This window comes from Macaca fascicularis, chromosome 4 (assembly GCF_037993035.2).
Source record: "Macaca fascicularis isolate 582-1 chromosome 4, T2T-MFA8v1.1".
Taxonomy (NCBI): Eukaryota; Metazoa; Chordata; class Mammalia; order Primates; family Cercopithecidae; genus Macaca; species Macaca fascicularis.
Window position 1 is genome coordinate 48,696,898 of NC_088378.1, and position 13,242 is coordinate 48,710,139.

A 13,242-nucleotide genomic window follows, 5' to 3' on the forward strand; every position below is an offset into this window, starting at 1 on the left:
TGCAATCCAGGTTTTCATGTAGCAGATGATCTGTAGAGCCTGTTCCAGTCCAAAAACTGCAGAGCACATTGCAAGCCTCTCTTTTGTTTTGTTTTGTCTTGTCTGGTTGAGTACACAGAGAGGAATTATTTTCTTTTGAGTGGTATTAAAGTTCGAGAGTTATCTGAAGGAAAAACAGTACTTAAATATGTGACTGTTTTACTGGGCCTTAGATAAAATACCTTTCTTTTTTCTTCCTGGCCATTACATGTAAAATGTAGATGATTCTATGAAATTTTTTTAAACTAACAGTAAGGTTTTGCTTGTTTGTTTTTATAGTAGTATGATTGTTATTGCTTGTTGGAAGATTTAAGAAGGCTTTCAATTTACAACAGTTTAATTTACATTCAATGTAATGTAAAACAAATATTTGTATTGTGGTAAATCCTGAAATGGTAAAAAATGGCAACTGCAATATTTAACCTAAGTTCATTCATTACTTTGATCATTCATTCATTTGTAAATTCATTCATTGCTTGTTCTAAACCAATTTTGTGCTAAAATAAATATGTATCATTGAGGCAAGTTAGTAAGAAAGCTACTTGTTTTGGGATCCATCTGCTTCTTGGGAGTGATCTTCTTTGAGTCATCTTTGCTTTCCCATTAGAAAAGAGGTCATGCTTGCAACTGAGCAGATTTTTGGTCTGCTTTTTGCTTGTAGAAATAGGGGAATAGAAACTCTTTTCTTTTATTCTAATTCAGTGGTTGGCGAATTATGGCTGAGGATTTTGTTTTGTTTTGTTTGAGACAAGGTCTTGCTCTGTCACCTGTGCTGGAGTGCAGTGGTGTGATCACAGCTCATTGTAACCTCAAGTGACTCTCCTGTCCCCGCTTCCTGAGTAGCTATGACTAACAGCTTTGCAATGCCACACCTGGCTAATTATTTTTTATTGTTTTCATAGAGATGGGGGTCTCGCTATGTTGCCCAAGCTGGTGTTGAACTCTTGGGTTCAAGCCATCCTCCTGCCTTGGCCTACCAAAGTGCTGGGATTACAGGCATGAGCCACTGCACCTGGACTGGCTGAGGGATTAAATCTAACTTGTAGGTTGGTTTTTGGATACCTGGTTAACTAAGAGTAGTGTATACATTTCTTAAGGGTTGTACAACACATAACCCCCTCCAAGAAGAATCTGTGATGGGAACCAAATGTGTCCCCCAAATCTAAAGTATTTACTGTCTGGCCCTTTGTAGAAAAATGTACTGCCCCCGATCTGGTAAGCATACTTCATATGGAGTGTGGACCAGCAGGTGCCTTCACTCATTTATGTAGACCAGCAGATGCCTTCACTCATTTAGTACATTCAAGACGACCAGCCCAGGAGGCATCCAGCTGAATTCTTTCTCTTAAACTTACCACTCAAATAAGTTCCTCTTATAAGGGATTATAAATTTATAAATGTATCCACCCACTACACAACCCCTGGGTCCCTGCTCTGGAAACCTTAGAGGGGAATGAGTGATCAAAACCAATATAGTAAGAACAGTATAACTCCAGTTTTGGTAAAATGTGGCTTTCTTCTTATATTGATATGGCCTCATGAACTTAGAAAAAAGTTGGGAAGGCTACATTGCAAACTTTTTCAGTTAGCTCTGAGTTGGAATCGGGTGGGGCCCAGGAGATTTCAATTTTCTATGAGATAATTTTTTTAAAATTTACAATTGTGAGTAATATTTTTCTTTTGTTCAAAAAAATTTTTTTTTTTTTTTTTTTTTTTGAGACAGAGTTTCACTCTTGTTGCCCAGGCTGGAGGGCAGTGGTGTGGCCTGGGCTCACTGTAACCTCCACCTCCCAGGTTCAAGCGATTCTCCTGCCTCAGCCTCCTGAATAGCTGGGATTACAGGTGCCTGCCACCACACCCGGCTTATTTTTGTATTTTTAGTAGAGATGGGGTTTCACCATGTTGGCCAGGCTAGTCTTGAACTCCTGACCTCAGGTGATCCACCTGCCTTGGCCTCCCAAAATGCTGGGATTACAGGTGTGAACTTGGCCTTTAAAAAACAAACTAAATAATGTTTCTCTCTTGTTTTTCCTACTAACTATATAGTTGTATTTTTGACATTTAAATCAGATCATGGAATTTATTTTAAAGAGTGAGGCAGCCTCTTGCCCACTCTTTGCTCCACACCCCTCACCAATTGGTCTAATATGATTTTTTTTGGATTATTTTATTTTATTTTTGAAGTTTCAACTCCATCAGTTTTTGAATTCCTAGATATACTCACATTCAGATGAAATTATTAGTGATTAAAGAGAATGTGTAGCACTAGATACACGATATATGAAATGGCTTTTTGTCTAATTTAAACTTTTTCATGCTTTAGGAGGTCTGGTCTTGTTGGATTGAACTGCTTCACTATTTGGATCTTGAAACCACCTGGTTAAACACTTTGGAAGAGCGGATGAAGAGCACAGAGGTCCTGCCTGAGAAGACGGATGCTGTCAACGAAGCCCTGGAGGTTGGAACCCACAGTCTCCATGGCATTTCTCTTTGTTGTGATGAGGCCACACGTGTTTACAATGAGGAATGTAATGCTTTACGCAGGCAAATGCATTTGCTTCCTCAGTCATTTTCAATGTCACTTGCATTTTCTTTCGTAGCCTGAAGTGTTTATACAATCATGTGTATTTAGATTATTGGTGACCCACTATATCAGCCTCAAGATGTGGTTAGCTGTTTCACAATTTGTAAATTTTAGACATGTTGAAGCACTCTAGTGGTTTTCCAGTTTATTTTACTAGGCCCTGGACAAAGCTCTGCCATATGTTATTAGGACAACTGCTCTCTTGTTTTGTCAACAAGTTATTTTTACTCACTAAACACAGCACTGACGGTTTACAGGGGCTTCCTGTCTCTTACCTTCAGATGTTAGAAGTTAAAAGACAGTGGTTGAGGCATGGGATCTTGTCGTAGGAGCTTATCTTCAAGCCTGGACTTTGAACTCATTGAGGACAGGAAATGTACCCGATACCTTGTTATTCCTCTGTTCCCACCACAGTGTGTAGCACACGCTAATTTAATAACCATTTCTTAAATGAAATACAATGCAAAGGGGGTGGGTCTGCTTAACAAAAAATAAAAGGGGAAGGGGTAGATATGCTTTTAAAAATGTCTTGGTACCATGTGGGAACTGAGTAGACAAATGGATTGAAGGTCAGAAATGAGTAAAATGTGGCACTTACATTCCAGGAGATGGATGCTCTGCTAGAGAAAAGATGTCACTTCTCAAATATAGCAGAGTGAGAGACAGAGTGAATGAAAAATATGAAAAGCTTAATTTTTTTTCCTAATGTAAGAGTGAATACGTGTACATGCTAGAAATATGGAAAATAAAGAAAAGTGTAAAGCAAAACTCTAAGATAAACATTTTAAAATGGTTTGTAGATTTCTTCCTAACTACTGTCTTTTATATATGCATACTAGACGGTAGTATATTGGATCAAAGGCTTTGGGATCTTTTATTTACTTATTTATTTTTTATTTGAGACAGAATCTCCCTATGTTGACCAGGCTAGAGTGCAATTGTGTGATTTCGGCTCACTGCAACCTCCGCCTCCTGAGTTCAAGCAATTCTCGTGCCTCAGCCTCCCGAGTAGCTGGGATCACAGGCGTGTGCCACCACCCCAGCTAATTTTGTATTTTTAGTAGAGATGGGGTTTTACCATGTTGGCCAAGCTGTTCTCAAACTCCTGACCTCAAGTGATCCACCCTCCTCGGCCTCCCAAAGTGCTAGGATTAGAGGTGTGAGCCATCGCGCTTGGCCAGGCTTTGGGGTCTTAAAGGCTTTAGAGCCATGTTGGTATCTTTCCTCTTCTTTTGACTGCATGTATGTAGGCAAGTTATTTAACCTTTCTGAGCTTCAGTTTTCCCATCTGTAAACTGGGAATGCTATTTAGCCCATATGGTTAATTAGATTTATGTATATAAAAAGTGTTTATATAAAACAATGCCTCTTATTCTGCGTATATTGTAGGAAAATGAGTACTTATTTTTAGTAACATAATTAATAAAAGTTGAGCTAATTTTGTTTGCATAGTACTGTCTCCACCTTTAAACTTTGTTTCAGATTGTAAACATTTCCTCGTATAATTAATAATTATTTTTAACTTTTTATTATTCACTTATTTATTGTTTAGAGACGTGGTCTCGCTCTGTTGCCGAGGCTGGATTCCAGTGGTATGATAGCTCACTGCAACCTTGAACTCCTGGGCTCAAGTGATCCTCCTGTCTTACCCTCCCATAATTAATAATAGTTGAAATTATTTTTGTGAAATTATATTATTATATATCACGTGTGCTAATTGCTCATTTTTATGCATTTTTTAATACTGGGATGGGTATTTTTTGTGAATTAGTAATTTTCTTAATTTTTGGTCCTGTTCCTTAGGTAGATTTTTAGAAAATAGAATTACTTGTTTAACAAATAGACATTTTGAGGATCCTTGATACCTTTTGCCTTAGTAAATGCATTATTATTTTTTTCCCCATCTCCATTCCAGTCTCTGGAATCTGTTCTGCGCCACCCGGCAGATAATCGCACTCAGATTCGAGAACTTGGCCAGACTCTGATCGATGGGGGGATCCTGGATGATATAATCAGTGAGAAACTGGAGGCTTTCAACAGCCGATATGAAGATCTAAGTCACCTGGTGAGAGCTGGGATGTGCATGGGTGTTGATTAGGTATTGATGAAGTGGAGTTGGCCCTAAGCTCTATATCACAGAGCTTTAATGTTGGGAAAATCTTTAATGTTGGTTAAAGTTGGTAACCAGTGCTCACAGGGGCATTGAGGGTATTGAAGTACTCACTAGGGAAGAATAGATCTAACACTCTAAGGCAGAATTTGATGATTAAAAAAATTATTTTTGAGATGATTTCCTACTTGAAAAATATTTAATTTTCATTAAGGATCATATGATAGCTGTATCTAAGAACAACAACTCATACTATCCTAGTAAATATTAGTGCCATGATATTTGACATAAGCTGCAAAGCCATAGTCTCTTAGTTCATATCTAGGTTGTAACATACATATTTGTATCACGAATTAGAGAAAGAGCACTTCTTTTATAGGAAGGTTGGGTATGAATATTAGGTACCTCCAAACACATATTAAATAATAACTGTTGATGTTCAGCCCATGAATAACATCAAGCTTAAACCAAAAGTGCAGTAAATAGTAGTTTGATATGTATATACACCTATAGAATTTGTTTTAGGCTTTGGAAAAAAAGAGACTCTGATGTTTATGTATTAATAGACATTTTTCTTATGTTTTATATTCTTATTGGCAGACATTGGCTGATTCCTAAAAATGCTTTAAAATTATAATAAATAGCAAATTTTTATCTTCTGTTTAATGCATCTTTTGGGAAACCTTTACATTTTTGTATTTCGACATTGTATATAGAAAGAAGTAATAATTAGTAATTCAGCTGTATGGTACATAAGATCCTAGTGGGACATTTTCACTGTTATCATTAGTAATTATTATTTATTTATAAAGAAGGCTAAAGTCTTGGAGGAAAGCTTTTCTAGTCTTTTCTTAATGGCCAGAATATATATATTCTGCTATTTATATTTGTGTTGGGCAACTAATGATTCAATTTCTCCTCTGTGCAGGCAGAGAGCAAGCAGATTTCTTTGGAAAAGCAACTCCAGGTCCTGCGGGAAACTGACCAGATGCTTCAAGTCTTGCAAGAGAGCTTGGGGGAGCTGGACAAACAGCTCACCACGTACCTGACTGACAGGATAGATGCTTTCCAAGTTCCACAGGAAGCTCAGGTATTGCCATGTATTTGAGGGCTTCTGAGCTGTAAAGAGAGCTTATGTAGTTGCCTCCTCAACCATAAGAAAACCCCTCCTGCCATCCAAAACCGAGAGTCAATGGGAAAGATTGACTTACTTACAGGGCAGCATTTGGGTTTTGGAGTTCTCTTGCTTTCTGTGTGAGACTCTGGCAAAAGTCCTATATATTTAATTAAATTAAATTTATTTATTTATTTATTTGAGACAGAGTCTCGCTATGTCACCCAGGCTGGAGTGCAGTGGCACGATCTTGGCTCCCTGCAACCTCTGCCTCCTGGGTTCAAGTGATTCTCCTGCCTCAGCCTCCCAAATAACTGGGACTACAAGTGTGCGCCACCAGGCCTGGCTAATTTTTTGTATTTTTAGTAGAGATGGGGTTTCGCCATATTGGCCAGGCTGGTCTTGAACTCCTGACCTCAAGTGATGTGCCTGCCTTGGCATCCCAATAATTTTTGTATTTTTAGTAGAGACAGGGTTTTGCCATATTGGCCAGGCTAGTCTCAAACTCCTGACCTCAGGTGATCCGCCTTCCTCGGCCTCCCAAAATACTGGGATTATAGGTGTGAGCCACTGTGCCTGGCTGAAAAGTCCTGTATATTTTAAATTGTAGTTTTCTTAGCTGTGAAGTTGGGACAATTCCTTCCTTATAAATAAGTTGTGAACATTAGAAACGACAAATGCAAAGACCTTAGCATGGGCGTCACGTACAATAGTCATACCATGCAGTGGGCCATATTATTATTATGCAAAAACTTATTATTATTATTATTTAGACGGATTCTCACTCTGTCACCCAGGCTGGAGTGCAGTGGCATGATCTCAGCTCACCGCAAACTCTGTCCCACGGGTTCAAGTGATTCTCCTGCCTCAGCCTCCTGAGGAGCTGGGATTACAGGCGCCTGCCACTGCACTTGGCTAATTTTTATATTTTTAGTAGAGATGGGGTTTCACCATCTTGGCCAGGCTGGTCTTGAACTCCTGACCTCGTGATCCACCCACCTTGGCCTCCCAAAGTGCTGGGATTACAGGCGTGAGCCACCGCTCCCGGACTACAAAAACTTATTAAAGCTTCTGTGGAGGTCAACATTATGTAAAATACAATATCATGTATAATACAACGATATAGAACTTTTGTATTGTCTCCTTTTATACTTAAGAAAACAAAAGGACATCCTCTCCCCTTTCCAATCTCTTTGTAGAAAATCCAAGCAGAGATCTCAGCCCATGAGCTAACCCTAGAGGAGTTGAGAAGAAATATGCGTTCTCAGCCCCCGACCTCCCCAGAGAGTAGGACTGCCAGAGGAGGAAGTCAGATGGATGTGCTACAGGTAAAGAGGGCCAGGAGCTTCCTTTTACTTTTCAACATGTTGGGAATTTTTTTTTTTTTTAAAGAGAAAGAATTGATTACTTGGGCACCGTTGATATTCTTTATGATGTAAACCATGGGATGGGAGTGATGTATTGAAGGTTGCATCCCAGGACAGCAGAAACAAATTGTTGCATGGATGGAAAAATATTAAATCTGATTTTGATAATTGAGTTGAGAAACGGGAGAGTGAGCCAGATTTAGAAGTTAGCTTTGTATAGACTTTTTCTTTAATGCAGAGCCTCTGTCAGTATTGTGTGGCTGATACTGTGGGCAGGCTGAGCATGAATTGGATGCATCATTTAGTTCTTTCATGGTCGATATGACATTGACTTTCACTCTGAATTTGTGATGAAGGGCATTTTGAGTTCTAGGTTCCTGAACAATCTTTTCGAACATGAAGTTTTAATTCCAGTGAGGCCAGCTTTATCTAAATTTCTTATCCAAATCCATTACTTCTGAAATTAAGACACTGAGTGTTGTAATTTTTGACGCTGGGCTGTGCAGTTCACTTAGGCGATAGGGTATCCTCACCAAGTTTCATTAGGATTTTTTTTTTTTGGTCATATTACTGAATTTTTTTTTTTTTTGGTACTTTATGGTACAAATTTTTAGTAGTATGTGTTATGCTCATGATGAGAAAGATAATCATCCTGATGGGAATTGCATATTTTCATTTCTGCAAACAGAGGAAACTCCGAGAGGTGTCCACAAAGTTTCAGCTTTTCCAGAAGCCTGCTAACTTCGAACAGCGCATGCTGGACTGCAAGCGTGTGCTGGATGGCGTGAAAGCAGAGCTTCATGTTCTGGATGTGAAGGACGTAGACCCTGATGTCATACAGACCCACCTGGACAAGTGTATGGTGAGGTCGTTGGGTGATTGGCACATGCAGTGGCTTTTTCAGCAGCTGTTATGGCTTGGTCTAGCAAGTACATGCCTATTGTGTCCAATGATCACTAGTCTAGAGTGTGCTAAACATAAGGACTGATGATGGAAAACATGTTAAAAAATAAGAAGTGTGGTCTTTCCCTCCAAAGACATTAGAAGAGATAAGAGAGATAGCAGAGGAAACTGCAATAGACATGTATATAACATGATGACAAACAAAAACCAAAGCAAAAGAAACACGTCTTAATCACCATGTGAAGTTAGGAAGGCTTCAGCAGAATGTGACTAATAAGCAAAGTTTTCAAGGATAAATTTGAGTTAGCTAGAAGAACCATACTTACAATGGATATCATAAAAATTTCATTTTCTAGGAAAATAGAAGTTCAAATAGAAATTTAAATCTTAAGATAGGAAAGAAGAAATGATATATAAGGCCTTATTACTTTTTTAGTCTTGAACTTTATAATTCAATTGAATGGAAATTTAAAAATAAAGTAGCTAAGGGGACACAATCTTAGAATTAGTGTTCTACTTGAGAATCACAAAACTTAAGATGAGACTCTTTAGGATAGGAGAGGTATAGGGTCAGTTCTTTGTGCTTTTCAAAACAAAGGATACCTTTTAATATATATGTGCATGTATATAAGTATTTATTTGATTATTGTGACATAATGGTAATTGGAGAAAGTGCTGTCCTTGACTTCATGGAACATAGTTCAGGGGTCTGTTACATGACAGCATCCTATGAGATGTTGAGATGATGATGTATGATGTCAAGAGAAGCTGTTTAGAATAAAGCTTTTTGGTTTCAGGTAACTAGGATGACGACAGCTCTGAATTTGACCTACAGAGCTCTGATTTCTTTTTTTTATATTTAAATTTATTTTAATTTTTAATTTTTGAAGACTTTTAAAGGTTCAGGAAGTACGTGTGCACATTTGATACATGGATATATTGTATGATGCTGAGGTTTGGGCTTCGACTGAACCCATCACCCAAATAATAAATGTAGTACCCAATGGGTAGTTTTTCAGCTCTTGCCCCTTTCCTCCTTCCCATCTTTTGGAGTCCCAGTGTCTTTGCTTTTCATCTTTATGTGCATGTGTACCCATCGTTTAACTCCCACTTATAAGTGAGAACATGTAGTATTTGGTTTTCTGTTCCTGCATTAATTTACTTAAGATAATGGCCTTGAGCTGCATCCATGCTGCTGCAAAGGACATGATTTCATTTTTTCTGGCTGTGTAGTATTCCGTGGTGTATTTGTACCACATTTTCTTTATCCATTCCCCCATTGATGGGCACATAGGTTGATGACATGTCTTGGCTATTGTAAGTAGTGGTGTGATAAACATGGGAGTGCATATGTCTTTTTGGTAGAACAATTATTCTCCTTTACATATATACCCAGTAATAGCATTTCTGGGTTGAATAATAATTCTGTGTTTAGTTCTTTGAGATATTTCCAAACTGCTTTCCCCAGGGGCTGAACTGATTTACAATCCTACCAACAGTGTATAGTGTTCCCTTTTCTCTCCTGCCTTGCCAGCATCTGTTGTTTTTGACTCTTTAATGATAGTCATTCTGACTGGTATGAGACAGTGTCTTATTGTGGTTTTGATTTACATCAGAAATCTGTTTACTTATAATCATATACATCTTGATATATCGAGTTTTGTATTTTTTATTATACAAATAATATATGCTAATTATGGTAGACTTAGTACCTCCGAGAAATAGGAATAAATGTTAACAATGCCAAATCCAACAGACAGCAGTAGCCGGTGTTGGCTTTTTTTAGTCATAACATGCAAGATTTTTTTAAATGTAATTTTAATTATGATAAACATTCTGTTTTTAGTCCTGATGTTTTCCCATTTTATGTAGCAAAAATATTTATATTATCAAGTACTTTCATAAACATTTAAGACATTTGTCTGAGATTTTAAAAGATTGAGCATCAACTCTATTAGTTTATTTTCTTGTCAGATTTGAAGAAGTTATTACAAGCTTGATTTCATTTGACTCGACCTTCAGACCAAATCTGAGAAAGATGATGGCCTCTGATCGCCATAGTTAGGTCTTGGCTGTCAGTCTGCGTAAGCTGTCTTCTGATATGATGCCAGTTGGCAAGTTGTCACCACAGTGTGTAATTTGTCTTTTTCTTTGTTTGTTTTAAAGAAACTGTATAAAACTTTGAGTGAAGTCAAACTTGAAGTGGAAACTGTAATTAAAACAGGAAGACATATTGTCCAGAAACAGCAAACGGACAACCCAAAAGGGATGGATGAGCAGCTGACTTCCCTGAAGGTCCTTTACAATGACCTGGGTGCACAGGTAAGGAGAGCAGTCCCACAGCTCATTCTTCTCTCTCTCTCTCTCTCTCACTCGCTGTCTCTCTCTCTCTCTTTCTCTCTCATGTATTTTTAAATTTCACTTTTTGGAAAATGCTTGTTTGAAAATTAGGAGATTCATATGTGTTTTCAATTTATTGTAGTAATTTTTGTTATATTTCTTTAAATGTACGTGCTAATATTACAGTGATTCATAGTTACACAGAAATTTATTTTTGGCTAGGCACAGTGGCTCACGCCTGTAATCCCAGCTCTTTGGGAGGCCAAGGTGGGTAATGGCTTGAGCCCAGGGGTTTGAGACTAGCCTGGGCAACATGAAGAAACCTTGTCTCTACAAAAAAATACAAACGAAAACCTCCAAAAACAAAATAAATTGAAAAAAAAAAAAAAAAAAAAGCAATGGTAGTGCATACCTATAGTCCTAGCTACCTGGGAGGCTGAGGTGGGATGGTTGCTTGAACCTGGCAGGCAGAGGTTGCAGTGAGCTGAGATCACGCCACTACACTCCAGCCTAGGCAGCAGAGTGAGATACTCTTTCAAATAATTTTATTTTTAATATTTAATTCAAGCTGATAGTTACACTTTCAATGGCTACTGATATTCCATAAGTTATTCTAAGGAAACTACAAGTAATATATGTTCATTGTGGTAGACTTAGTACTTCAACGAAATACAAGAGAAACAATCAATGTTAATAATTCCAAATTTCAATGGATAGCAGTAGCCAGTGTTGGCTTTTTTCTAGTCATAACATGTAAGGTTTTTCTAAGTGCAATTTTAATTGTGATAAACATTCTGTTTTTAGTCCTAATGTTTTCCCATTTCATGTAGGAAAAATGGGAAATAATAGTCCCTGTAAAAACTCAAGTTATTGTCCTTAGATTCCTAAATAGTCTACTGAGAAATGTTAAAACATCAGGGCTCTAGTAAATAACCAGTGGCAAGAAGTTCACATTAATCTACCAGGATTTGAAATCCTGCCAAGAAATATCTCTAATTTGGGCATTTTAGTAAATCCATGCAGGAGTTGTTGAGCATTTATTGTGAGTGACTGAATCTTTGTCCTGAAACCAGGAGAGTAAAGAATGTGTGGAAGTGTGAAACCTTAATAGGTAATATTGGAAAACCATGTTTGATCGTATTTTGGATCCTTCTTCAGTTAGGAAATATTTACTTCCAGTTGAGGTAATATTGAAGTTTCTACATAAGCCCAGAGAAAAACAGCTGAAATTTTGTTTTCAGTTGAAATCAGAATGACCGGTTTATGCTTTTTCTACGTGATTTTGATCTTACTTCCTCAAGTTTAAATTGTTGATGTGGTACATTTTGATGCATTACATGTCTGAAACGCATACCTTAGAGCTTCTTTTTGGAATTATACAGCTGGTTATTCATTAAATATTATTATATTTATTCACTGGGCATTTTATGAATGGAATGATATTGCTGGTTTTTGCACTACTTCTCCAATTGTGACTATAATTTTAGTATTAATTGATTTAATCATTTAAAGTTTCACTTAATTGAGACTTAACTCTGTGTCGGGAATTATACAGTGCGGAGAGTGTGAGGAAAAAGAGACAGTGAGGGAAAAGGAGACAGTGAGGAAAAAGATAAATTATCTCTTTGTCTAATGGAACTTAGGGTAGTGAAAGAGGAAAATATTGAGTAGTTACATGAAATGATGTTACATTATCAGTCTGAAGAGTTATGAAGAATGTACATGGTTCTTTAACAGTATAGGTAAAGAGGGATTTCACCCAGTCTTGGGTTAGGAAGGCTTCCCTGAGGAGGTGATGCGTAAGCTGAGATTCGAAGTCTGGGTAGGAGTAACCTGGGTGAAAATAGAGGAGATTTCAAGACTGATAAAACAGTATATATAAAGGCTCTAAGGCAGGAGGCAGTGTGGCACATTTATGTGGCTAGAGCAGAGAGAGCCAGTGTGGGGAACATGGTGCTAGGGAGACGGGATGAGACGAATTCTTGCCAATGTCATAGAGTTTGTGTTATAGATTTAAATCTGTGTCTTAAGCAGTTATTGCACAGTTTTTAGTAGGGAAATCACATACGCAGATATGTCTTTTAAAGGATTACTCACTGCAGTTTGGAAGAGGAATTGGAGAGAGGCTGGAGTGGATGTGAGGAGACCAGTTAGGAAATCATTGTTGTACTCTTGGTGAAAGATGGTCGTACCTTCAACTAGGATGGACAGTGGAGATGGAGTGAGGGAACTGATTTCAAACATATGTAGGAAGTGAAATCAACAGGACTTGGTGCAGAAGAAGAGAAGAAGGATGACTCCTTGGTTTCTGGCTTGATGATGTGGATAGTGTGGTCATTGAGATGGGTGCTGTAAGAAAAGATAGAGGGCCAGGAACAGTGGCTCACTTCTGTAATCCCAGCACTTTGGGAGGCTGAGGGGGCAGATCACCTGAGGTCAGGAGTTCGAGACCAGCCTGGCCAGCATGGTGGAACCCCGTCTCTACTGAAAATACAAAAATAAATAAATAAATAAAATAAAATAAAATAAAATAACTGGGTGTGGTGGCGTGTGCCTGTAACCCCAGATACTCGGGAGGCTGAGGCAAAAGAATTGCTTGAACCTAGGAGGAAGAATCGCTTGAACCTAGGAGGTAGAAGTTGCAGTGAGTCGAGATCACACCACTGCACTCCAGCCTGGGCAACAAGAGTGAAAATTCCATCAAAAAAAAAAAAAAAAAAAAGGAAGCATGCAGAAATCACAGGTATGTATTGGACATGTTGACTTTTTTTTTTTGGTATGTAGT

At 38.0% G+C, this 13,242-nt stretch overlaps 1 protein-coding gene across 9 annotated transcripts in view; it reads left to right on the plus strand.

Annotated features, from left to right (window-relative positions):
- Positions 1-13,242, plus strand: part of UTRN (utrophin) — a 581,880-nt gene that overhangs the window by 195,226 nt on the left and 373,412 nt on the right. For all 9 annotated transcript variants that reach the window (XR_012433510.1, XR_012433511.1, XM_005552038.5 and 6 more), the window contains exons 27-32: positions 2,363-2,497; positions 4,539-4,688; positions 5,662-5,823; positions 7,047-7,175; positions 7,903-8,076; positions 10,284-10,439. Coding sequence is in view for 7 of the 9 variants with exons in the window: in XM_005552038.5 (XP_005552095.3) it covers positions 2,363-2,497; positions 4,539-4,688; positions 5,662-5,823; positions 7,047-7,175; positions 7,903-8,076; positions 10,284-10,439 (906 nt within the window). In the remaining 2 variants the exon portion in view is untranslated. The remainder of the gene's footprint in view (positions 1-2,362; positions 2,498-4,538; positions 4,689-5,661; positions 5,824-7,046; positions 7,176-7,902; positions 8,077-10,283; positions 10,440-13,242) is intronic.